The sequence below is a fragment of the Malania oleifera genome, chromosome 2 (assembly GCF_029873635.1).
Source record: "Malania oleifera isolate guangnan ecotype guangnan chromosome 2, ASM2987363v1, whole genome shotgun sequence".
Taxonomy (NCBI): Eukaryota; Viridiplantae; Streptophyta; class Magnoliopsida; order Santalales; family Ximeniaceae; genus Malania; species Malania oleifera.
Window position 1 is genome coordinate 136417447 of NC_080418.1, and position 25656 is coordinate 136443102.

General features: G+C 37.6%; 1 protein-coding gene across 6 annotated transcripts in view; it reads left to right on the plus strand.

Annotated features, from left to right (window-relative positions):
* The window catches only part of LOC131149033 (rho GTPase-activating protein 7), a 115199-nt gene that overhangs the window by 21814 nt on the left and 67729 nt on the right, over positions 1 to 25656 (plus strand). For 3 of the 6 annotated variants that reach the window (XM_058099069.1, XM_058099073.1, XM_058099070.1), the window contains exons 3-12: positions 8039 to 8115; positions 9184 to 9254; positions 9401 to 9479; positions 9622 to 9766; positions 10012 to 10131; positions 10761 to 10841; positions 10948 to 11003; positions 11086 to 11155; positions 18070 to 18157; positions 24027 to 24270. In XM_058099069.1, the coding sequence (XP_057955052.1) occupies positions 8039 to 8115; positions 9184 to 9254; positions 9401 to 9479; positions 9622 to 9766; positions 10012 to 10131; positions 10761 to 10841; positions 10948 to 11003; positions 11086 to 11155; positions 18070 to 18157; positions 24027 to 24270 (1031 nt within the window). The remainder of the gene's footprint in view (positions 1 to 8038; positions 8116 to 9183; positions 9255 to 9400; positions 9480 to 9621; positions 9767 to 10011; positions 10132 to 10760; positions 10842 to 10947; positions 11004 to 11085; positions 11156 to 18069; positions 18158 to 24026; positions 24271 to 25656) is intronic. The other 3 variants (XM_058099074.1, XM_058099071.1, XM_058099072.1) reach the window with 1 other exon arrangement.

Sequence of the window (25656 nt, forward strand, 5' to 3'; positions counted from 1 at the left end):
TTTATGTATGTTCTCGAGTGTCATCCAAAGCGAATCGATGGGCGAGGCATTCTGTGGAAGCAGCGAAATGTTTTCCCCGATGTTCTGACTTCAAATTTTTTGCAGGCTGGGAAGGAGTTCTCGAAGCATTAGGTTTAGTAGTGTTAGGTATTGGTTGGTCATTCGACTGACAATACTTGGGTAGCCCTTGGACTTAGGGCTGGGATGGAAGGGACGATGTTTTTTGCTGTTTGTTCCTGGAGAACCAAAAGGCAATGGATGAGGAGAATTCATGCAAGAACTCTGTACAGCAGTTAGGGTTTTCCCAAGTGAAAGGATGATGCTTGTAAAACTTTACCGGGGGGCAGATGTTCTTGGAGCCAGGTGGTGTCTGTGGGGATAAATGTAGTTGCATGATAGCAACAAGGAATGCAGCAGCAGCAGCGAAGCAGCAGATGCAGGTGCAGTATTAGATGCTGGTGCAGCAGCAGTTTGATTGTTCGTTGGTGGGACATTGCGTAATGGGACTATGGCTCTGTCAGAGGAGGCTAGGGTTTTGTTGGGTGATGGGAGTGTGGTGAAAGTGGGATGGAGTCGGCTGGGGTGCCTGACCATCAAGATAGACTTGGGCTGGATTTTGGGTACTCCTGGATTTGAGGACCCAGGCTAATTAATTAAATGAACCATAAGTCCAAATGTCCTTAGTTGTGATTTGGCCCAATTTCCAGTCCAATTTGGAAAAAAGCCAGAGATCTCTTGGAACTCATAGCTGTTTAGATCTTAATGGGCTCCCTGGCCAAGTCCAAAATTCTAATCATCACAAAGAAGTTAATGAGCCTGTTACTGGTTATTTTGGTCATTTAGCATGTATTATTGCTATGTTAGTAGGCGCGAGTTAGTAAGGGTATTGTGGTCATTGTCCTGTACTTGATATACATTATAAATAGAGGGAGAGGCCTATCATTGTGATTAGGTCTTCCAATTTAGCAAATACATCAAAATGGTATCAGAGTAAGATTTGATCTAAACTCCAAGTGCATATCCGCCACCAGGCCAACCCCTAAACCTCATAATCCTACACAAACCTGCTGCTGTAGAAGGATCATATGCAGCATCGAAGACTCAAAGCAAGTCCAGGAGTTGCCAGAAAACACTGTAGTCACGAGAAAATCCTGGATCCTGCTGTCCTTTCAGAATCTGATGAAACCCTTCATTTTTTTTGCAAAATTGACCCCATAACAAGCCACAGAACCTGCCAATCTGCTACCTTGCAAATTTCCACAGCAGCCCTCATGCATAGCCACATGGCAGCTGAAAGCCGGCATCTCTGATTTCACACATTGACATGTGTGAGTGTTTTGAGCAAACTTTTTGCTTTGATTTCTTCCATAATGTCTTGAACATTTCCATACATCATAACATTCAAGTTGTTGGTCATGTATCTTGTTCAAAGATCCAACCTTGTTGTTCACTTGTAGCGCTTTGTTAATGATTGTTGGGTATTGTTAGGGCTGTGTGTTGGTTTCTTGTGGCTGTGGCAGCCTGGTTTTTTTGTGACTCATTTGTGCATCCACCTTGTTTGTGGTTGTCTTGGTTGTTCCAGTCGTTAACCTTGTTTATTGTTGGTCTAGCTGGTGAGTATTGTGATGGAGTCCCTAATTCCTAAGAGTATGTTTCCTTCATCATTGCTGTAGATAACAACTGAGGAATTAAATGGAGTGAGTTATGTGCAATGGTCTAAGGCTGTCAAGATCTATTTGTTAGGCTTAGGTAAGTCCAAACACTTATTTCAGTCGGGGCCTAGTTATGAAAAAAATGTGTGGATTCAAACTCAATGGAACCCCATATTGCACAGGCACATGTGAATGGATGCAAGGAGATTTGGGATTACGTGAAGCTCTTATATTAGTAACATAACACTAATATATGATCTATCCTTGGAGTATTTAGTTAAAATTGGGGAGACATTAGTGTTGCAAAGTACTTTGCAGAGATGAAAAGCATCGGGAGGAACTTAAGCCATAACTGTTGATATCCGTGAGGTGCAAAAGCAGAGGAAGCAGGTAGTTATTCGTATCCTAGTGGTTTGAAGCCCAAGTTTGAGGCAGTCTAGTGACTCTAATACACATTTTTTAGCCCTACTTCTGATGTTTCAACTGATTGTTTTGTTACACAAGTTGAATCTGGTTTTTCACCAAGCAATCATAGAAGTTCTTGGAGTGGTTTGGGCGGTTGTGGTGGAAGGGATGGATGCGGTTCCCCTTGCAAGTGCACTCATTATGGTTGAGGGGGTCACTCAATCGTCTAGTGTTGGGATCTTCATAGTAAACCACCACACATTGCCAATGCAGCCACCAAAGATTCCTCACTCTGGGCTTGTATTGGTACTGTGTGATATAGGAAGATTATTCCAAGTTCCAGCAGTTTCTAGCGTCTTAGCAAGCTTCTCTTTTTATTGCATCTCTTACTCAGATGGTAACCCTATAGCTTGTACATTGTCTAGTGTTTCTTGCACTAGACCTTGGATTATAGATCTAGCCGCTATTGATCGTATGACTTGTAAAACTAATTTATTTTCCACCTTCAGTATTCTACTTCCTCTATTTCTATTTCTTCTATTTTTTATACACCCAAGTTGCGCTTTCAAATCTTATGTCAATAAGCAAGATTACGAAATCCATGAATTGTTAAGTGACATTCTTTCCTAATTTTGTTGTTGTTGGATTTGAAGATGAGGAACACGTTTGGTGGAGGACTTTAAGGTGGTGGACTGTACCACTTTGAGTCACTATCTCCTATTATTGTATGCACTGCTGCTTCTACACCACTCCAAATCCATTGTAGCCTTGCTCATTTTTCATTAGAAAAGTTAAGAACACTAGTTCCTATGTTGAGTTCTGTGTCTAGTCTTGAGTGTGAATGGAAAGCACCATCATGTTTGGTTTGATTCCCAAGTCAATAAAAGGGGAGAAAGCCCTTTCATGTTAGTCCTTTATGATGTTTGGGTTCTTTGTTGAGTAGCATCAGAGTTGGGTTTTCGATACTTTTTAACTTTTTTTTGTTGATTATCCAATGATGACTTGGCTTTATTTGATGTAGGAGTTGTTTCATAATTTTTGTGCCTTCTGTTTTGAAATAAAGACTCAATTTGGTTTGCCTGATCGGATACTTCGTAGTGATGATGCTAAGGAGTATTACCCAATTCACTAGCTATATTCTAAGCCTAATGTTGTCCATCGGTCATCTTGTCTCCATTCTCCACAACAAAATGACCTGTAGAGAGGAAAAATAGATATATCCTCGAAATTATTCATACCCTACTTTGTTAGATGAATGTTCCTAAAGTGTTTTGGAGTGATGTTTTACTTGCTGCCTGCCCTCTCACTCAAGAGAGGATTCCATCCTCATTCTTAGTGGTAAAATTCCTACTTTGTTCTCTTCCCATATGCTCATTTATTCTCTTTACCTCCTCGTAAATTCTATGTGTATAAGTTGGATCCTCATTTTGTAAAATGTGTCTCTCTAGGCTACTCATGTACTCAAAAGGGATATCAGCTATTGTAGTCCTACCTTGCATTGTTTCTTTGTCACTTTACCTTCCTTGCATTTGACCTTGATGAGTCCCTTGAGTCACACTCAAATCATCTAACCAAGGAGAACCAAGTTGTAAAGGGCCAATATCCATATGTATGATGTCACATGCAAAATTATCAAAATAATCATCCATTTGGATAGGAGCCAAAGACCTTTTGTCAAAATGTAAAGTAGTGTTATCTACCCAACATATCTTATAAGGTTGTGGGTGAGGTTATGAAATTGCATACGAATAATACCATTTTTAGAAACTACATTCACAGGCACCTTCCATTGATGGAAATTTTTGGAACACTTTCTCCACACTTGAGAAAGGTATGGAATGGCTTGATATTGGGCCTGAAGTATCACCAAAGGCATTCCTTTTTCCAATAATTTGTTGCCATGTTGCTGAACACGCACACCCTGCTATATATCATCGAATGCCCTTAACACAATTTGCCCATAATTCTCAGTCTATTCTGCAAAACTTAGCTCTCAAATTTTCAAGAACTACCTTCAAATTCACCTTTATTGTAGACTCATGGAAATTAAACAAGCTCTCATCAACAACTTACACATTGCAGCAATTTGGTCTGATTTTGTTGGTGGCAGTGTATGAGTTGCTTGAATCTCCAGCAGTGATTTTTTTGTGATGACAATTGTGGTGAAGGTAGATCAGAGGGTGATTCAGGGGCGGTAGTGGTGTGATGGGAAAAATACAGGAAATTAATGATTTGAAGAGCCAACAGTTGGGGACTCTTTCTCTGGCGCATGGAGTCACATGCCTTGTCAGATGGTGATGAATTTTGGGAAAGGGGCTAATTGGCAAATGGTTTTATATATTTATTTATTTCCGCTGATGAACATGGTAACTGTAGACTCAAATAGGGAGAGGGAAGGAGAAAGAGGAGGAAAGGAAGAAGATAAAAATGGAGAAGAGAAGTTGGGGATTCTGCCGAAGTTTTATCACTGCAGAGGGGAAAAAAGGAGGCTGGAATTTAACAGAAAATAGAGGAAGAAGAAGCGATAGGCGGAAAATAGGGATTGAAAGCGGAAGAATGGTGATCGTGGTTGGGCGCTGATACAAAAACAAAGTGGCAGCAGCTAGGATGAGGAATTACTGCTGGGGGAGATTTTGGGTGAGATGGAAGAGAGAAGGGCCATGAACAGAACAACATTAAAGGTGCTGCCCAGGGGCGAATAGGGAGACAAGGGGGGAAGAAGAAAAAGGAAGAAGGAAGAGGAGGAAAAACAAGATTATACAGGTGGGCGAAAACTCACACATTCACTTCAATTCAAATTCAACAAAGTTAGTTAACTCTCACATGGCTTTTTACACCCTATTTTAAATGAAAACCTAAATTACTAGAATTACACATATACCCCTAAAGATACAATAAATTACAAATGGACCCCTAGAACACACATACTGCAATTAATCCCAAATACATATAAGCCTACTATAGTAACTACTAATTAGCTAAACAAATTTGGGTTTAAGAGCCTGCAATCCCTTGATCCAATTCTTCTTAATTCATCTTCAGCAAGGGTGTACCCATTGTTTGGATTCTTGTTCAACATCATGAGGAAAAGGGAAACAAAGGACATAAAAGGTCTCCAATAAATATCTCCAAGGTAGATGCTCCTTGCTCTCCGATTGTGATGATCGCCTTAGAATTGTTTGATTTGTAATCCAAATTTATCAACAGTCATTCATGAGTTGCGTGGTTAATGTCAATGATTAGCCTGGATTGGGCACTTGGCCCATGGGAGGCATAAATCCAATTTTGCTCAGCAGACAATGTCAATGATTAGAAAGAAAGAATAGTTCTGCCTGGATTTGAAGGCATTTTTGTTTGCTTCATTATGTGGTTTTGTTGGGGATGAAGGAGCTAATAGGTCATAGAATAGTGTTGTTTTGGAAGTAGTTTGTTACCTGTTCTCGGTGAGGAGTATTTATGTTTTCAAGGGCTACTTTCTGCCTTTGCAATTACTTCATGAGAGGATATTGGGTAGTTTCTCTTGCCTCCTTGTGGGCTTGGAGTTTCTAGGAGGATTTCTCCTTTGTATCTCTTTCCTCCTTTAATGTAATAATTTTTTTGTCTCTTTTCTCTATAATATAATTCTTTTTCTATCCAAAGGGAAAAAATTGATAGCTTTTGGAGATAAATTATTGTGGCAAAGATGGGATTATTTACAAAGATGGATTTTTCTCGACTGGATAGGTTGTTTTGGTGTTGTATCATGTCTTTTTGTTTGGCTGTTTCCTTTTGTTTATGGTTAATATTGAGGGTGATCGTGTTCTTGTGGTTAGTAATGGAATGGCTTAGCAACGTCTTTAGAGAGACTAGAAGGTTTAAGGGATCCTTGAATAACTTATTGTTAAGCTTTAGAAGGCTTGAGCTTTTCTTTAGAATTATTTTTTTTTTCAGTTGTTCCACGTATTATAAATTTACGACTTCATTTTTGAAGGGAGCACTCAATGAGGTTTTAAAATTGGATTGTCTCATATATAGAAATCTTTAAATTACATGTGTCAAGTGCAACGGCTTGTTTGTAGGAGATGTATCAGTTTCTTATTTATGACACGGCACATATATGGTGTTAATTCTTTGAAAGATTTGAGGATGTTCATGAAGCATTTAGAAGTTGGGAAAATATGTTGAATAGCTTGATATCTACATTGTTGGCCCACATCCTATAAACTTAAGCTTTTATGTAATGTGGTTGACTGGTTGGCTAACATGGTGTTAGAGCTATGGTTATAGGAGGTCTTGGGTTCTAGTCTTTTTAGCTGCATTTTCACCTGTTGTCTCTGTTATAGTGTGCTTTGTTTTGTTGTGCCTTATATCTTGAAATTAATTCATCAAGTTGATGATAAAAACCCCTTAGAGGAATTCCGGTGGACATTACGCAATTATTACACAAAAACCCCTTAGAGGAAGGGCTAAGTAGGGGGGGCAACGAGTAGGAGAAATGGAGATTTGGGCTCTATAAGGATTTGGTGCTGCTTATATTTTACAAGAGACGCTTACTTATAAATCTGATCATATTTGAGCTCGTTGAATGCGAGAGCAAGTGTTTAATATGTTGATATGCAGTTGGCACATCCGAACTGCCAAAGCTTTTAGGTGAAGTGGTTGTTTAACAAAGTCTAAATATCAAATAAGAGAAGATTGCTCTTGTTGGAAATTATGCCCTTTGTGGTCATTAGGGGTGTACACGGTTCGGTTCGGTTCGGTTTTTGCCAAAACCGCCAACCGAACCGAACTCCTAGGTTTTCAAAATGATTGAACCGAAACCAAACCGTATATCGTCGGTTTATGAACAAACCAAACCGTGAACTTTGCGGTTCGGTTTGGTTATTTTCGGTTTTACTGAATTTTGAACTATCAAACAACAATAACATTACTTGAGCCCAAGTTGGGCTGCATCAATAGGCCACAGCCCATTATATAACAACTGGGCCAAGGCATTAATTGCAAAACCAAAAACATGAGACATGCCAAAAGTAGGATCCAAATAAAATATATAAGGTGGGGATACTTGTTTTCTTCCCATTTCCAACCAATGTGGGACGCAGGGACGGCTAGCATCTTGTGGTTCCTGCGTCTTAAATTCTTCTCTCTGGTTTTCTGCATGAGAAGGTCGCCGCCCACCGGGAAAGGCTGCAGGCTAGATTGTTTGGCGAGGCTATCTTGCCGGAGTTCATGGAGTTGGAGTTGTCAAACATGTTGGCGGCAGATTTGAAGGCCCAAATGGCGTCAAGCTTGGAAAGAAAAATTGGTGTTGAATGCTGATTACCCAGATCTGAGGATGCATACAGCTTCGGGACTGGTTATAGTCCATTCCAGATCGAAGATGGAGATTGACGATTAAACCTAGAAGAACTACCATAAGCACTTGAAGATGAAGACGAAGAGACCACACTTTAACTATTCCGACTTTGGTAGCCATGGTGGATTCGGAGGTGGTTTCTGGCCGGTGACTGGCGATCCAACAGGCAGCATCTATAATGATCAGTATTATATAAAATTATACAATTATTATTTATTAATTCGGTTTTCAATTTTTCGGTTTGGTTTTGGTCCAAAACCGAAACCAAAATTTTTTATATTTCGAAACCGAAACCGCAAACCGAAAAACCGAACCGAAATGTGTTTCGGTCTGGTTTCGGTTTTTCGGTAATTTTTGTACACCCCTAGTAGTCATATTGATGATTTGGAATCAATTGTCATTTGTCTGAGGATTGTTGATGCATTTTTGGTAAATAATTTATTTCAGAAATACCTATGAAAATCGCATGGGAGCCTTGTGCATTGGATGTTGCGCTTCCTTCGTACCTAATATATTTTTTACTATTCTTTTACAGAAGCATATAATACAGGGGGAGGGAGATTCCTTGAATGTTACTCACATGGTTTTTCATTATTTTTTTTCTCTTACGATATGCTCAAAGTTAATGTTGAACTTCTGCATGCAGGAATAGGTTGGAAGTCTTGGAAGAAGCGTTGGTTTATCCTCACTCGCACTTCTTTGGTTTTCTTCAAAAATGATCCTGTTAGTATTGTCCAATTATTATTCATTTTATTTTAAATCATTATAATGTCTTCCATTTCTTTCTGTTCTCCAATTCTACATTCCCATTATTTTACATTAATCACATGATTTTATTTATTGATGCAAGCGCTTTGTGAGTTCAGCCCCCAAAATGATATGTGTCAGTTACCATTGATGCAGAAGCAAGTGATGATAATGGGTTTTAATTTTATGATGTAAAAAGATACTGAAAAAAATTGCAGATGCAAATGTTTGTTTTGACCTCACTTTTATATCCCTTTATGATATTATGGTTATGTAACAATATTTTTTTTAATCATTAAAGGAGATACAGAACATTTTTATGGTGGGAGTGGCAAATTGCTGTTAGCATTTATCGCAATTTGCAATGATATAGGCGGTGCAATGCAGTTTGCATGGATATTGATTTTGTTAAAATTTTAGTGGAAAATTATAGACCCTATGTTGTGCATTAAAAGTTGCTGTTGAGCAGAATTAGTGCAACTGAAGGATATCTCTGAGAGATTAAAAAGGGAACTAGAGTAATGAGTTTCTGCGGCTTTAGCTGCAATAGACAACTAAAATCTGAATTTTTATTACAATAAAGCTTGGAGAAAATTTTGCAGAAGCCTCCATAGTAGAGTTGTAATCTGTAGAAGCTGTACGATCCTGGCTTTCAGTCTATCTTGAAATCTTTTAATCTCAACCCTACCCTCCATTTTTTTTGAAAGGCTGAATATTGGTCATGTGACTACTTTAAAAGACTAGGACAAGAGTAACCTAAATAAAGGAGTTGAGAAAGATGTAAAAGCCTGGAAAAAAAATCTGCTACACTATCATGGTTAGTAGCATGAGCAATTCAATTGTTGAATATTCGTATGTGAGGTTAGGATGTTAATATGTTTGTATGTGAGTGTTATTTCTGGTCTGTTGATGGAACGCCAGGATGTTATTTGATTTGGCTCAGGCTATAGTGTTTCTGGGACAACCTTATCTTTGAGACGCCTATTTTCTTCATAGTATTATGAGATTGTGATAACAACTGCTCATTACTTTGCTTTCATGTAGAGTGCACTTCCGCAAAGAGGCGGTGAAGTAAATCTGACCTTGGGGGGTATTGACTTAAACAATTCTGGGAGGTATGCATGATTTATGTTATCTCAAAGTAGTCATTTGTATTTAATCTGGCTTATTGTGGTAACTTGTCATCTGTAGTGTTGTTGTGTTATCTCAAAGTAGTCATTCATATTTAATCTGGCTTATGGTGGCAACTTGTCATCTGTAGTGTTGTTGTGAGAGAGGATAAAAAACTCTTAACTGTACTGTTTCCTGATGGACGTGATGGGCGAGCATTCACTCTTAAGGTGCTTAATTCACCATCTGATTTCTTTGTTATTTTGGGTTTCTTCTTGTGCATAAGCCATAACTTGAATTGGTCTTCATTTTTGAATGTTCTTTTACTATGTGCTCATAATTTTTTGGCCTTTCCCCCCTTTAATATTTCAGGCTGAGTCATCAGAGGATTTGTATGAGTGGAAGACTGCCTTGGAACATGCTCTTGCGCAAGCACCAAGTGCTGCCCTCGTCATGGGACACAATGGAATTTTCCGGAATGACACAAGTGATACAATTGAAGGGTCTTTCCATCAATGTTTGTACTTCACCATTATGCCCTGACATTTTTATTGGATTAGTAAAATTAGTTCTCTATCCACAGGCAGTCACATGTTTTTTTATTTTTGTTTAGTGGTGGGGCTCAGAAAGAATTTAGGTTTTTATTTTATTTCATTTTATTTTTGCAAGGGGCTTAGAGAGAATTGTGAGTTTCTTTTACTGCAACTTCATCATATATTGTGTTTTTTTTTTTTTTGTTTTTTTGTTTTTTGTTTTTTACAGGGAGGGATAAGCGCCCTGTTAAATCTTTAGTTGTTGGACGACCAATTTTGCTTGCACTAGAAGATATAGATGGTGGCCCATCTTTCCTTGAGAAAGCGCTTCAATTTCTTGAGAAGTACGGTCAGTATTGATCTCTGATTCTCAACTTTGATTGGGATGTTTTTGGAGTTTCTATGTCACCAGTGTTCCCCCTCTCCTTCCTTCTCTCCCATCTTTTTTTTGGTTGATGCTGAAGCTAAGGCTGCAGCTTGTTCTTTTACATTCTTTTTGTTGAAAGTGTATTGTCATGCTATATATAAGTATGTTCTGTTATTTCTATATTAACTTGTTGAAAGGGAGAAGTCTTTTCTCCTTTGTGTAAGTTCCTCTCTTATCTATGAAATCTTTTTTTTGTTATCGGGGGAAAAAAATCTTTCAGTTACTATTTATATAGTTTCACCATATTTTTCCAAGGATCTGCTATATTGTTGAGACTTAGAATTTAGTTGGAGGATTATAAACTAATAATGAGATTGATTTTATTAAAAGAAAAAGAAAAAAATTACCAAATGTCTCTACTCCTTGGCCATTTTGAGAAAATCTTTGTTAATCTGAAAACAACATTTGGAAGTTTGATTGATCTGGATGTGTCGATGAAAACAATGTCTGGTGATAGACAAGTATTCGGTGCAGAACCCCACAGGAAGAAAGTCTAATGTTGTGCCCCTATTCATGATATGACTTAGTTTTTCTGTAATGTTTGTCTCCAGCAGCAACTAAAGTAGAAGGAATTTTGCGCGAGGCTGCTGATGTTGAGGAGGTAGAACGTAGAGTTCAAGAATATGAGCAAGGTAGCTTCTCTTCTTGGTGCTTGGTTGAAAGTTCCATTTTTGGTTATGTAGTGTATACAATATATTCATGCACATGCCATCATAATGAGGATGTCCTCTGTTTTAGGCAAAATTGAATTTGGTTATGATGAGGATCCTCATGTTGTTGGTGACTGTGTTAAGGTACTCTTTCCTGATACTTCATTTGATATCTTATCTTCTGTGCTATTTTGTTCGATAATCAGCCAACTCTTTTTGTCTGCAGCATGTTCTTCGGGAACTACCTTCATCTCCTGTTCCAGCATCCTGCTGCACTGCCTTGTTGGAAGCATATAGTAAGTCCAGCTTACTTCTTCTTCTTCCCCCATTCTCCAAAAAAATGGTTGTCTCTAGTGATTGAGAGACTTAAATAATTAATGTGGTTGTTTGGTTATTAAAAGATTCATTAAGTTTGGTTATCGCTATTTTTTGTGGCATTTTTTGGATAGATGATTGCAGTGGATTCTTTGTTTGGTCATTGAGATGTTTTTTGTATACCGTTATTTATTCATGAATGTATGCAATTTTAAATTTAGGTCGCAAGACTTGTTTTGATATCCTTGTGTCCCATTATATATTTTAGTTTTTTTTCGTACTTGGTTATCTGCTGACTGCCATACAAGCAGCTGTGACATACAACAAAGAATAACTGAGAACATGTAATTGCAACAGGATGGATAATGTGATTGTGGTTTGGTTCCTTTAACTAATTGCTTGGAGGCCTTTCTGGTGGCGCAATCAAATCCAGAGCAAGGGAGGTTGGATTGGAGTCTGATCTCAGAGGATAGGGCTTTGTGGGTTAGAAAGGTCTTTTGAAGAGGAGTAGATCAAGAAGGCTACGTTTGGTGGATGGAGATGGGGCTCTGGGTCCTGATTGTTTACTTTGGATTTCCTTCAGGATTGTGATTGGTTATGAAGGATTTTTTAGAGGTTTTTCTGGAGTGTTTTTTTTTTTTTGCTAATGGTGTGGTTAATAGGAACACGAGTTCTATTTATTACCTTAATTCCTAAGCAAGGTTGTTCATTTAATTTTATTTTACGTGTTAATATTGCTATATGGATTCCAGGATGGAGCCACCTAGTACATGGAAGAAACTTGACATTTTAAAAGCCAGGAAACAAATATGTAATCAACAAAAGGAATTAGGGCTAGATAGTAATCTTATACCATTCATAAGAAACCGTCATGGACAGTGATTCCATGGGTGCATTTAGGATAATCTGAGCCGGATGTTCCGTCCCTCAAGAGATTGAAAGGGTTCTTTCGACTTTGTTGTCTTGCCTTCCTTTTAGCCCCACTGTCTATAAGGAGGTTAATGAGTCTTGAGACAATCTTCCTGCTCCTTATCATAAAAATTACTCCTACATCTCAAGTCCTGTCATAGTTTATTCCCTTCCATCCAAAACCGGCAATGGACAGTTGTAGTATAACTAGTTGCTAACCTGAAAATCCTCAGAAATTGTTCCTTGTGAGAGGCTTGCCTACACCTCACATCTTGCTTAAAAACACGGACTTCCGTCACTCACTTTGAATGCAAGCCTGGGGAAATGCTCTTTTCAACCCTTATATCCTCCCAAAACACATATTTTGAGTATCCATTTCTCTTTAGGCATCCACATATTAAAAAGTCTGCAAATATACGAGTCATTGGTATCTTTCACAAATTATTTTTCTTCTGTATAATTCTCGATAGTTACTTCCCAAGAACGGCCTTGTTGCTAATGTGAATATCCTGGGTTGGAGTTACTTTTTTGATCAGGTTTACCTGCTTGTTATTGAGACTATATTTTTGCATAATCTTCTGATTACCTTTTTTTCAATTTACAGAGCGGCACCTTTCTGTGGGATTTACATTTCTCTTGGAATCTAGTTAAAGCCAAGTTGGTGAGCTTGTCATTTTGATGAATATTTTGGATTCTTTTGTTCCTTATTGAAGAGCAATCCTCATATGTGGAAACATTTTCATCTAAATCTTCCCTCCTGATTTGGGATACTCCTCAGTGTGCTTGTAGGATATATTTTCTTTTACGATTGTTTATCCTCTTTAATCTTTTGGAGATTCGTGGAGAGCTCAGGTATGATTTTCTTTTGTTTATGGAGATCTGTGGAGAGGTCAGCTATGGTCTTCCTCTGTTTATGTCCTGGTCTTGGGTTCTTCATTTTGTATGAGTTAGTATTTTTTGGTTTTTCTTCCAAATATTGGGTGGTACAGTTTGGTTTTATTGTCATTAGTTTCCTAATGAAGAGTGTGGTGGTTCTGGACTGGCTTCTTCTATAATGGCTTTTGATAGCATTATTTTTGGGAGTGTGAGCTGTGGGATATCCTATCATCTAATGCCCTATCTACCTGGTCTATGTAGAGGAGGAGGAAGAGGGGGGTGAGGAACTTTTGGGTCATCTGAATATATTTCTTTGTTTTTTGGGAGTGGCCTTTTTACCATCTTTCTCAAGAGGTTCTTTCTAGACATATTTTGATCATTTTCCTGTAGTGTTTTTACCGATTCTTTTTGCCCCCTGGTTGATTGTGGAGAGCTGTAGAGGCTGTTCTGCCACATGGTGGGAGCCGGGAGGTATATAGAATTATGAGAAGTTAGAGCATCTTAAGGTGGTTTTAGAAAATGGAAAGTGAAGGTTTTTTTTTGGGTACTTCATCAGATCATCTGGTTACTGGGAGAGTAACTTATAAAAGATTGAGCTTGAGCTGTTGGTTTTGAGGGAGTTCATGTGTTGGAGATAGATGGTTAGGTTTGGGGGACTGTGACACAATTTCTTGTTCTAATTGTGCCTTTGTTGGTGGTAGCTGATTCTCAATTCAAATTTGGTGGCTAATGAGGTTCTTGAGGATATGCAAAAGTGAGGAATAGGAAGGGCTTGTCTTAACATGGGGCTTTGACAAAGCTTATGATTGGGTTAACCAGATTTTCCTAGATAAGGTGCTGGATAGGAAGGGCTTCGGTTCTAGATGTGGGAGTTGAATTAGATGTTCTTTGTATTCTTTTACCTTTGGCGTTATTAGTGGGGGGAAATCAAACTTGGTTTCAGCTTCTAGGGCGTGCATCCAGGTGATCCATGTCTCCTTATATGTGATCCGTCGTCTCCTTATCATTTCATGCTTGCGGGAAATATTTTTGAGTAGATTGATTGATAAGTTGATTGAGGATTCTTTGCAACTGTTCTTTCTTGCTGTGTGGGAGTATCACTAGGTTGACAAGGATTCCTTGCATGTTATTTTTCCTTATCTTTACCCTCTTTTTCTTCTTCATAATGGTCCTATTTCTAGTTTTGTTCTTGGCAATGGGGATTTTTTTTTTCCCTGACGTTTTCATTTTTTCGGAATCTCAATGATGGTGGGTGGAGGATTTATTGTTGCTTTTTAGCTTGTTAGTCCTTTTTCTAGGAGGGATACGGAGTTTGTGGAAGTTGGAGGCTTCTTGGTTCTTTAGTCAGCTCTTGACCTTGAAAGCTTAAGTTGTTAGGTTATGGGCCAACAATGCATATCAAGCCTTGACACTGCCTTGCATCTGCAGCCTGGTTGCATGTGGAGAGGTAATTGAACAATCACTAACACTGTCTTCAGGGAATATGATAGTTTTTAGTGAACACTGAACAGACTATCAAATCTGAAAAAAAATGAAGTGACATTTATGGCAGTCAAGGACTAGAACGTGCTGGAAACCATGTCTGTGATACTCTGTCAAGGAACTGATTCATCTCAATGCTTAAGCTGTTATATGAGGCCTCAAGAATGATTTAATTATCTCTGACACACCTGTGTTCACAATTTCCCACTAGGCTTGAAGAGTGGATAAAAACATGATTATTTATGTTTGTTAAAATTTTAATTTTAGTTGGAAGATATAGGATGATGAGGTTTGAAATCTTGACTTTTTATCAACGAAGCTCTAATACCATGCCAGAGAACAAATTCATCTAAAACCTTAAGCTATTGTATGTATTATGTGTCCTTGGGAATTGTTTTAGTTTTCTCTTTGACTTAAAGGCCTATGGTTTAATCCTCCTTGAAAAGCAAGGTGTAGTCCCAAGAAAAAGGGGGGGGGGGGGTGAATTTTCTTTTAATTCCTTTTTAGAATCCTTAACCTTCTTTTATTTCTTTGAGCTAATTCTTGACTTGTTTGTTTAATCACTCAAGAACTTAGTTCTTTTAATTCAATCAATCAACACAACTATGTAAACAACCAAGCAACCAAACCAATAATTCAAGTAACCAAGCCAATCATCCACAATTTGAAAACAAACAACCAAATGATTTGCCAAACACAAGTTACCTGCAGCACTTAAAATAGTTTGTTTGTTTATATCCCCTGTATATATAAAATTTGTACTTGTTGATATAAAGCCCTGTATTGATTGTTTTGCTTCTTCAATATGATGTGCAATACAACATCCAATCAACACAATATCTACACTCTTCTCAACATTCAGAATCAACTAAACTCTCAGTTAATTTATCCTTGGGCTGTTAACCAAGTAATGTACTCCCATATGGTTTCTGCAAGGTATGGTACAACCAACGTACTCCCTTTCGGTTTCCGCAACCCAAATCAAAATTAGACTTTTAGTTTACTTGATTTCTATATTACATAGTATATATGATTATCAATTAAACCATCCACTCAATTTAAATATGCTGAAAATAAAGAGTAAGGGAAAGAGAGAGTAAGACGGAGATTTTTACGAGGTTCGGCTTATACCCAGCCTGCATCATCATCTTTGGCAAACCACCAAAGGATTCACTAAACCTGTTCCTTTGACGGGTGGAACAAACCTTTACAACACTCCTTGGTTAAGGCTAGAGCCTGCCTTCTCTGAACGGTATCCCCTCATCCGGTCACTCCTTTAGGCTAGAGCCCGCGTCTCTAAGCAATATCCCCTTGCTTAGCCAACGATCCAAACAATCCTTGGAATCGTCAATCTACAAGAAATAAATCAAATAGATGCGTACAAATAATGCTACACAAAGAGCTGATTAGTACACTTTAGAAACTAATATACTTCAAATTCAAAATACCAAAAGAATGAAGTAAGAAGCCCAATGTAAATATCACCGGTTTACTTCTCTTTGATGAGGATCAAGAACTTAAATCAGATACTTCAGAGAAGATGTAAAAGCTCAGAGATTTCTCAGAAATTTCGCAACAATTCAAAGCTTTAAAACAGATAGCAAGAAGCTTTGAGTGAAAGAGATCTTGAAAGACTATTCAAAGCTTGGTTTCTATGTGAAGATCATAAAACATGTATTTATAGACTTGAAAAACATTCACTTTCGTGCTGCACAAGTTTACTTGGAGTGCCCTCCAAGTTTCTGAAAAGATTGGGGGGCGCAAGTCAATTAGATTTGAAAATTAGAAGTTTAAAAAATCTGACCGTTGCTGTACTTCGGTTGCTTGAAATGCAACCTCGGTCTCCTGAAGTGAGTTTAGGAGCCTGAAGTTACAGGGTCAGGCGCCTGAAGACACACTGCTTGTTTTAAGTTTCTTCAGCAAAAATCCTCGGTCGCCTGAGGATTTTACCTCGGTCGCCTGGACAGTACAAAGTCAGTTTCCTTCTTTCTTTTTCAAAGATATTTGGCTTCCTTGCTTTCCAACTTTTGAAAGATATTTTCTGGGGTTTTAATATAAAGTCTCTATGTCCATTTATGTCCCCTAATGAGATTCATTTCATTCATAATGATATTTTTACCTTTGAAGTACTTACATGAAGATTTCCTAACAAATAAAACATTTCTTGTTCTTTGAAAACTTCATGGTCTTCTTGAAGCTTTGAGTTCATTTCATCTTTAGATGTCTTTGAGCTTCCCTTTTTGATCACTTCATCACGTGCTTTTAAACTTGTTGATGATCTTTCAAAGCTTTGTTGATTTTGGCTTGTTTAAGTTTCCTAAAACCATCATTACTTGAACACATAATGATATTAAAACCTTTTATTTGTTACCATCAAAACAAGAGGTGAAAGCCTTGTTAGGCTAACACTCATCATTCCCATTCTTCTAATTAAAATCAAAATTTTGAATGCAAGGTTTGGTGGGTCTCTACTTTGTCTTCTCCTCAAGCTCGTTGGCTTTCTTGTATGGGGGGAATGTTATAGAGATTAGAAACCATTTCTGGGGCAGTGGAGCCTCACCTAATGGCCTAAGATTTTTGGTTAGAGTGGTTGTTTAGCAAGGTATCGCAACCATGGTTGCGAAGGGGTCTTGGTTTCTTATCTCATTGCTTATGTTTATAATCATTTTCTTAAAAATTATGTAGTACCCTTAAATGCATGATATATACTGTTAGCCTGCAACCTAATGGCAAAATTTTTAGGTTCACTGGTAATTATATAAGTTGCAAATCTTTTTATTCTCATTTGATTGCCTTGCCTCCTCTTTCTCCTTTTCCATTATAGTATATTTAATTTGGAAAGCCAAACATCCTTTGAATAATGGGGCTTTTTGTTTTATTGAGTTCTGAACGAGTTATAGGACATTCTGTTGCACGTTTGAAAACTGAACAAGGCTATTCCCCTTGATGTGTGTTTTGTGTTTGTATAGCAGGGAGACTTAAGAATTTGGTGCAGCACTTCTTTGTGGTGACTTGGTGGGAGTGAAATCCATGAATTTTTAAGGATTGTTTCTTGTTTTTGCTGCTGCTGTGAGTGAGGATAGTTCTTCTTGCTTCTTTGCAGTCTTTTGCCTGGTTTCTTCAAAGCAATATGCTTTTGTGATGTTCAGCATAATTGGAGTTCTTCTCTTTTTATTCTTTTTGTTTTTCTGGTTTCTTTGCTTTGTTTCCTTTTTGAGTATTCCTTATGCTCCTTTAAACTCTCAGTCCTTAAATTAATTATATTCTTCTTTTATACTGCAAAAAGATGTGCGCACATAAAATTTAGCCATATCTAAAAAATGAGGCTTGGGTTACCCTTTATTTGTATCCGGAGTCTTGAATCATGATCTTCATCATGCATAAATAGGTGTTAAAAAAATGGATTTAAGAACATTCTTGTCAATGTGCAAAACTATCATGATAAAGGAAGGGAAATAGAACTGCTGGTGAGGGGATGGACTGAACCAAGAACCAGCTCTGCCTGCATTGTGTGTGTGTCTGTGTGGTGTGTGTATTGTATCTTCGTTTACGTGTGAAAATTTTTGCATATTTTATTTGTTGAAATTAAAGTACCTTGTGTTTTATGGTTTTCTGTTGTATGGATAAGGAATTGATCGGAAGGAAGCTCGTGTTAATGCGATGCGCTCTGCTATATTGGAGACTTTTCCTGAACCAAATCGGCGCTTATTGCAGAGGTAAGATCTGTTTATTCCTTTTAGGTGATTCCTTTTTTCTCATCTACAAGTTCTACTTTCTTATTTGGTGTTAAGTTCTAATCACTCCCTTGTGATATATGGTATGGAAATTAATATGTAGTGCAATCTGCAGTTTTTCCTATCATTTTTTGGTGTATGACTTTCATTAATTGTAGATCATTCTTGTAAGATGATTTTGAGTTTTTATTGAAGTTGAATGTGCTATAGTTGAATGATGATACGTGGAAAACATGCTTTTAGAATGATGTTCTAATTATTAGTGTTAAGGGTTGATATACATTGTTGACCTACAACCTAACAGCTTAAGCTTTTAGGTAAAGTGGTAATCTAACATGGTATCAAAGCCATGGTTGCCATGAGGTTGTGGGTTCTAGTCTTGTTGCCCGTGTTTGATATATGTTTGTTAAGAAATCATGTGTTCCTATTATGGGTGTTATTCGCTGTGTGTTTATGTCTACATGTGTAATCAGGCTGCACATGTTTTGGGGGGGGGGGGGTGTTAAGGCTTGATATACATTGTTGGCCCACAACCTAACAGCTTAAGCTTTTAGGTAAAGTGGTAATCAAACAATTACAAACAAAGCCCTTATTATGTAGTGGCTTTTTAGACTTCCAAGAGATAAAGCTTCTATATAGGCTTAAACCCTAAATCCAATTAAGGAATTAGATAATACTAAACAATATCAAATCTCAATCTCTAAACAAATAAAATTACAAAATAAATTGTTTTTTTTTTCCAGTAAAATGAAGCCTAACATTGAATGTATATAAAATTGAATATTTAATAATTAAGTATCAATGAATCTCAAATCTTTTTTTTTTGCTCTCATCAGAACACCCCTAAAGAAGGGGTATTGCAAAATTATTGTGCGAAAACAGACAATGTGATAAAATTATATTCAAGAGTCTTCAAACTCTGTTTGAAAAAAACGTATGATTTTAGTAATTAGATGGTGCAGATGGGCTTTTTTATTATTAAAATTTAAAAGAAGGCAGACCTGGAGCTGTATGTAACTCTTTGTGACTCGTGACTGCGGCTTCTACCTCTGACCTCATCAACTCAACTTCTATTCTCCTTTTCTGACCCTAAGTGTTTTATTTTCTTTAATATTAATTCATTTCATATTTCTAACACAGTATCAGAGGATTGATCTCCTTCAAATCTGATTAGTCTGAATAGATGTTGAGCACTGTTTTTTATTTTTTCTTATATTTGCCTGATTAGTTCTTAAAACTGATTGTCTGTTTTGTGGGAGAGTCATTTTAGGATGCTCTTCTTCTCGGTTCGGTCTTGCAGCAGCATTGGTTTTATGCTGTGTGTGTTTGTGGACTGCTCTTATTTTTCTGATGTTCCTTGGCTGGTTGTGGCATGAAGATGCTTTTTAACGCTCGATGTGTTCGTGATTGACTTTTTGCATTCTTGTATGAGTTGCCCAATTGGTTTTTGATTGGTATTCGATGACTCTATTTCCTGTTCTTGCCTGCACTTGCTTCTGGTTGTTGCCAGCTATAATTCCTTCAGCCCTGTAACTGAGTAATTTTTTTGTTCCTTTTATTCTTTTGGGTGTGTGGTTCCAAAGTTTAAGGCATAAGGGGAAGTCTAAATATCTGCTGCATTCTCCTCGGTGGAATGTCATGGAACCATGAATTGGTACAAACATGATGTTTTGTTAAATTGCTGAATCTGTATGGGATGATCTTTGTGAGAGCTTCTCACTTGATGAAATTTAAAACCTCTTTTTTACCTGTATGAGAAGTTTTTTCAAATTTAACCAAGAAGGGTAGCTCCATCAATGAGTATTATAACACTCTTTAGGGCATGTGGGAGGAACTCAATATCTATCAGAGTTTGTGTTGACGTTGAGATGTTTAAGAGGCAACTGGCAGAGTTCTTGGTTGCCAAATTTTTGTCTCGGTTGAGTTCTGAGCTTCAACCTGTCTGTGCTCAAATTCTTGTTGATGAATCCATATTAGATGTGAAAAAAGCATGTGCTAGAATACAACATCTCACCAAAGGTTGCTCTTAGTCCTTCTGAAGCTTCTTCCTGTGACAATTTAGCTATTGTTGGGATTGTCTCTTACCATGGTATGGGATGTGATGAGGCTCATTTTGGAGGGTGATTATGTCAAGGGTGGTGTATGAGAACGAGGAGTTCATTGCGGCGATTCTGGCATTTGCATAAACTAAGGTGTGAAAAATCATATAGATGATCCATGTTGGGATCTCCATTGGAAATTGTCTTTGGTCAAAAAGTCTCTTTGCAAAGATGACTGCATTGTTGACACTTTGAGTGCACTTGAATTCTCCATTGGGAGTTAATGTACATTATCATGTCCTAAAAGGTGCATAACAATCTTGTTTATTTTTCAAAAACTTAAACTTTCTGGACATTTCTATCTCAGATTTATGATTATTTCCTTCCTAAAGTCAAGTATTGTGTAATGGGCAGATAATTCTCTTTTGGGAGGACCTTTGGGTGAGGGACATGCCTTTGGCTGTTACCTACCCTTGTCTTTTTCGGTTATCGAATCTTTATGATACCCTTATTTCTGCTTTTCTTTTTTATGAGAAGGCAGGCGTTCTTAGAACTTCCATTTTCAGAGAAATTTTAAGGAGAGAGAGAGATTAATGAGTTGGCTCCTTTGACTAGGTTGCTTGACTCTTTTTATGTTCAATTGGGTAGTGATAAAAGGATTTGGGGCTTAGATGCTTCTGGGGAATTCTCTTGTAAATCTTTTCTGTTCTAATTGACTTTTGATGCTATTGCGGATCTTTTTTGCATTTTGTACTTTGATTTGGAAGCTAAAGGTCCCTCAAACATAGAAGCTTTTGTTTGGACTACATTCTTCTCTCTAATACAATTCTTTGTTTGTCAAAAAATTACACTCCAGCTTGAGGGGGAATGTTAGAAGGGAATATATTATTATGTTATTTAGGTGGTGTGAGGTGGGGGCTATTTATGCCTTTTTATTACCACCCCCTAATATAATGTATCTGGCAGTAGAATTTTTCAAGAAAACCAGTCCAATCTTCTCGAGTGTGTCCCACAGGTAGGGTTTTTTTTAAAATTTTTTTTGTATTACGACCATCAAATGTGTAGTATTTTTTTCTTATTGATATAATACGTTGACAATTCAGATAAATTGATGAAAGGTTGAAGAGAAACTCCAAGGCTCTAGTTTTGAATAAGTTAAGGAACAGGAAAGCAACTCTGGTTAAGGATAGGGAGAAGAACAAAAGGCTATGGATCAGGTTTGGGCCTCTCTGGAAATGGTTGCTGAGTTAGGGTTGATTGATGCTGCATTCATGAATATGAAGTAAAATGGAAGAGGGTAAGAAATTATGGTCAGTAGGCTCAGCCATAAGGAGAGACATGAAAAGTTGTAATGTAATGTGGTTGTTTGGAGTACTGGCTGTCATAACATGACAAGGCAAAGCAAGTTGAAAAAGTACCTTCATCTCGTAATTGTATATTTAATGTGTTTTGAAGAAACTAATGTTGCCCCATTTTTTGGCAATTATAGTGTATTTATCATCATCAATGTCAATGTTAAAAAGGTCAATTTGGAAAAGTTAAGGAAGATGGGCTAGGATGGATGCATGATGTAGGAAAAAACGTAAAGAATATCTAGCCTAGAAGCTTTCGAAATTTGTGGGGAAGATTGCTTGTGTAAGTACATTTTACTACAGTGATGGTCCTGATTGACTATCTACTGCATCCTTGATCTATGACAAAAAGTTTATATTAGATATTTTATTATTTATGAGAGAATTATTAAATATGGAAGTCTAATTTGAATTTCTATTCTCAAATGCAAAATCTTATCTTTGTAATGAATGAGACTCGTCTAAGTTGAGTAAAAATATCTAAAGATGGTTCCTGTGGTATGTTGGAGAGAAGTTTAGGTTTTTCTTGTAGTTTATGACATTTTAGAGTTTGCATTAGGTTTTTCTTCTAGTTTATGACATTTTAGTGTTTGTATTTGGAGTATTGATTAAGATAATTTGCTTACCTTGTCCTTGGGAGCTTGGGTCTAGACTTTGGAATTGGAATTATATGGATTTGGGCCTATTGACGACCTCGCAGTAACAAGATGTTCTCTTTTATTCTTGCTTGACCCTAACTAGAGAAAGTCATGCATTGTCCTCTCCAGTATCGATGCTACACTCTTGGGCACACTAAGATGATATAGGAAGTATATAGGGACATTAGATAGGGCAACACTAATGAGAGTGGTGTGGCTCCCTAACGAACAGTGCCCCTTGTCCCACCCCTCCAGCCTCCTACTAACTCTCTCAATCATATGATCCCAAAAAAATCACAGAATTAGAGTTGCCTCCATGAGGGAGGCTGGGATAGGAGAGTGGTCATTCCATAATAGCTCAAGGAGCTCGTTCATTACATATACGAGTGATTCCTTGCCCAATTTTAGGCTTGTTCAACAAACAAGACGAACTTGTAGATTAATGGGCTCTGATCATTTTGGCTTGTGAGTGGCTCAGTTGGGCTTGTTTAGTAGGCTCAGATTATGTAGACTTGGTTAATAGGGCTGAATTCCGCTTGATAGATTGTAATGGGCTTATTAGCTTAAAACACCTCTTTAGCCCCTAACTTCATAATCTGAATTCAACAAAAGGACAAGGTCAATGCTCTAGGCTGGCTTCAACCCATGGTCAATTGGCTGGCTTGATAGGAGCAAAATCTCCTAAGACAATATGATTAGTGCCCGTTTTAACTTTTGCCTATGAAAACCCTAAGAGCCTTCTGCATATCATAATATGAGGTTCCAAATAACCAAGTTATTTGTGGGCAGCTTCCTAGCTTGGCTCAGTAAGGGCTTTTGCATTAATGAACAAGCTTGAGCAAGTATTTTCAAGCTTGGTTTGAGCTTTGCTCGAGCTTAGTTAAACAATTTAATAAACAAGCTTGCACATGGTAAAGCACTGCTCGGATGGGCTCATTTGCAGCCTACTGCCAAGGCCTTAAACTCCTCCAACTCCCTACCTTACATGTTAATGCCAGACATGGCGCCACTCCTCTCTTGGACAAGTTGATGTGCAATCTTGAAACCTTTTTGAAAATTTTTAATTGCCTATCAGATTTTTTTTTTTTTTTTTTGGGACAATGACCTTTTGGACTTTTTCTACATTGTTCTCAAGAAACACCATAATGTCATCAGAAAATTGGAGTTGTTGTTAAGAGAGGTCGTGAGGTTGCGCCAAAAAATGAAGGTGCAGTGGGTTACTGATGGGACTGTAACTCAGGATTATTTCAGAGTGGCTTTATTAATGACCTGGAATTGGATTCTGGGAACAGGGTTAGTACTCAGATGCGTGCAGAGATTATGAACTTTTAGAACACCTATTTGCTGAGGATTGCCCGAGTCGGCTGAGGTTGGAGGGCTTGGATTGGAGTCCTATCGGGGCATCCTCAGCTCGATAGTGGCTTAAGAGGTCTTCTGAAGTTGAAGATATTATTTTATTTTATTTGAAATTTTAAATATGGCTGATGTATCCCTCATTAATTTTTTTTAAAAAATTTTAAATATGGCTGATGTGTCCCTTATTAAGTGATTGTTAGCCATTTTTAATGATACTTCTGTTTGATGATAAAAGAGGAGCCATTTTTGACAACCATAATTATGTAATGCTGATATTGAGCAACTAATCGACTATATCTACAACTGAAACAAAAAGAACACTGTTATGTGTGAACGTTTCTTTGTGCTGTTATTGTTACTTGACATTACTTCAATTCTTTGTCTTTTGGAGTGAGCGTCCTTCAAAGTTACAGATAAACTTGTTAATGCCTTCCTTATTTCCTAATATTTCTTTTTTCTTGTGCAGAATTCTGAAGATGATGCATACAATTTCTTCTCATGCTTCTGAGAATAGGATGACTCCATCTGCTGTTGCTGCTTGCATGGCACCCTTGCTCTTACGTCCTCTTTTGGCTGGTGAATGTGAATTGGAGGATGATTTTGATGTGAGTGGGGATAATTCTGCTCAGCTTCTGGCAGCTGCAAATGCTGCAAATAATGCTCAAGCCATAATCACAACTCTTTTGGAGGAGTATGAGAACATATTCGATGTGAGAATATCTCAATCCAGTAATCTGTCAATTTGGTTAATGAAATAATGATCTTATTTTTTCCTGTATTATACCCTTTACATGATTGATCACAGGTTTTTTATGTTACTGTTTTCTCAATAACCTCGTGGTCTTGAGTTTCTGAAAGGTAAAGGTGAATTTGATATGAAGATGAAGTGGTTGCTTACTTCATTGCCCTTGTAGTTGCAAGTTGCAACTCACAACTTTAAAGCTTAAGCTTTCAATATTTAATTTGTAATAAAAAAATAAGGGCAGCCCGGTGCACAAAGCTCCCGTGTATGAGGGGTCTGGGGAAGGGGCGGACAACAATAGGTCTATAGTACATAGCCTTTGTAAGAGGCTGTTTCCACGCCTCGAACCCATGACCTCCAGGTCACACGACGGCAACCTTACCATTGCGCCTAAACTTTCCTTCTAATTTGTAATGCAACATGTTATATTTAGTAACCTAAAATTTTTATTTAATTCCATCCATTTCTTCTAAAACTGAAAAAATGGAAGGAGTTATGAGTGCAAAAATAGAACTGATTAAGGCTCTCCAAATGATTTATTGTTCAAGGAAAATGCTCATGTTCAAGGAATATATGTGGCTGAAGTATTTCTGGCATGAGTTATTGAGGTGCAATAGCTTTGTGGGCTTTTAGTCGAGCTGGTGGTTGTAGTATCAACAAGGGGGAATGATATTGCTTCAATCTAATAAAGAAATCAATAGTAACAAAGGTGGTTAATCTGCTGCTTCGTTGTGGTGTAAGAGGGTTTGACGAGGCTAATTTATTGCTAGGCTTTTGCTCTCCTGTTTGAGATGTAAGAAAATCTCAAATAAGATGGCTTTCTTGGGTCTACCACCTCTCCTATGTTGGCGCTTTCTTTTTCAGTTGGTTTGAGATGTTTTTTTGGTTTTGTCTTTGCTGATTTTGGGGCTTCAAAGATATGTCCTGGATCATTCTGGTTTTTTAACAGGAAGGTGTAATAACAACAACAGCAACCAACCAAGCTTTGTGTCCCATTAGGCGGGGTCGGCTACATGAATCATTTTCTACCAATTTACGCTATCATGGGCAATTTCCTACACCAAATTCAAGACTATTAAATCCTTACTTACTATCTCATTTGAGGTTATTTTAGGTCTGCCCCTACCCCTTCTATTGCCCCTTATAGTAACTGGATGACACCTCCTCAGTAGGGCACTATTTTGGCCTATGTTGCAAATGCCCAAACCATCTGAGTCGTCCCTCCCTTATCTTCTATAGAAGCTATACCTAATTTACTGGGAATATGTTCATTCCTTAGTTCATTTTTAATGTTATACCATTCATCTACCTTAGCATTCTCATCTCGACAACTTTTACTTTTTGCATATGTTGT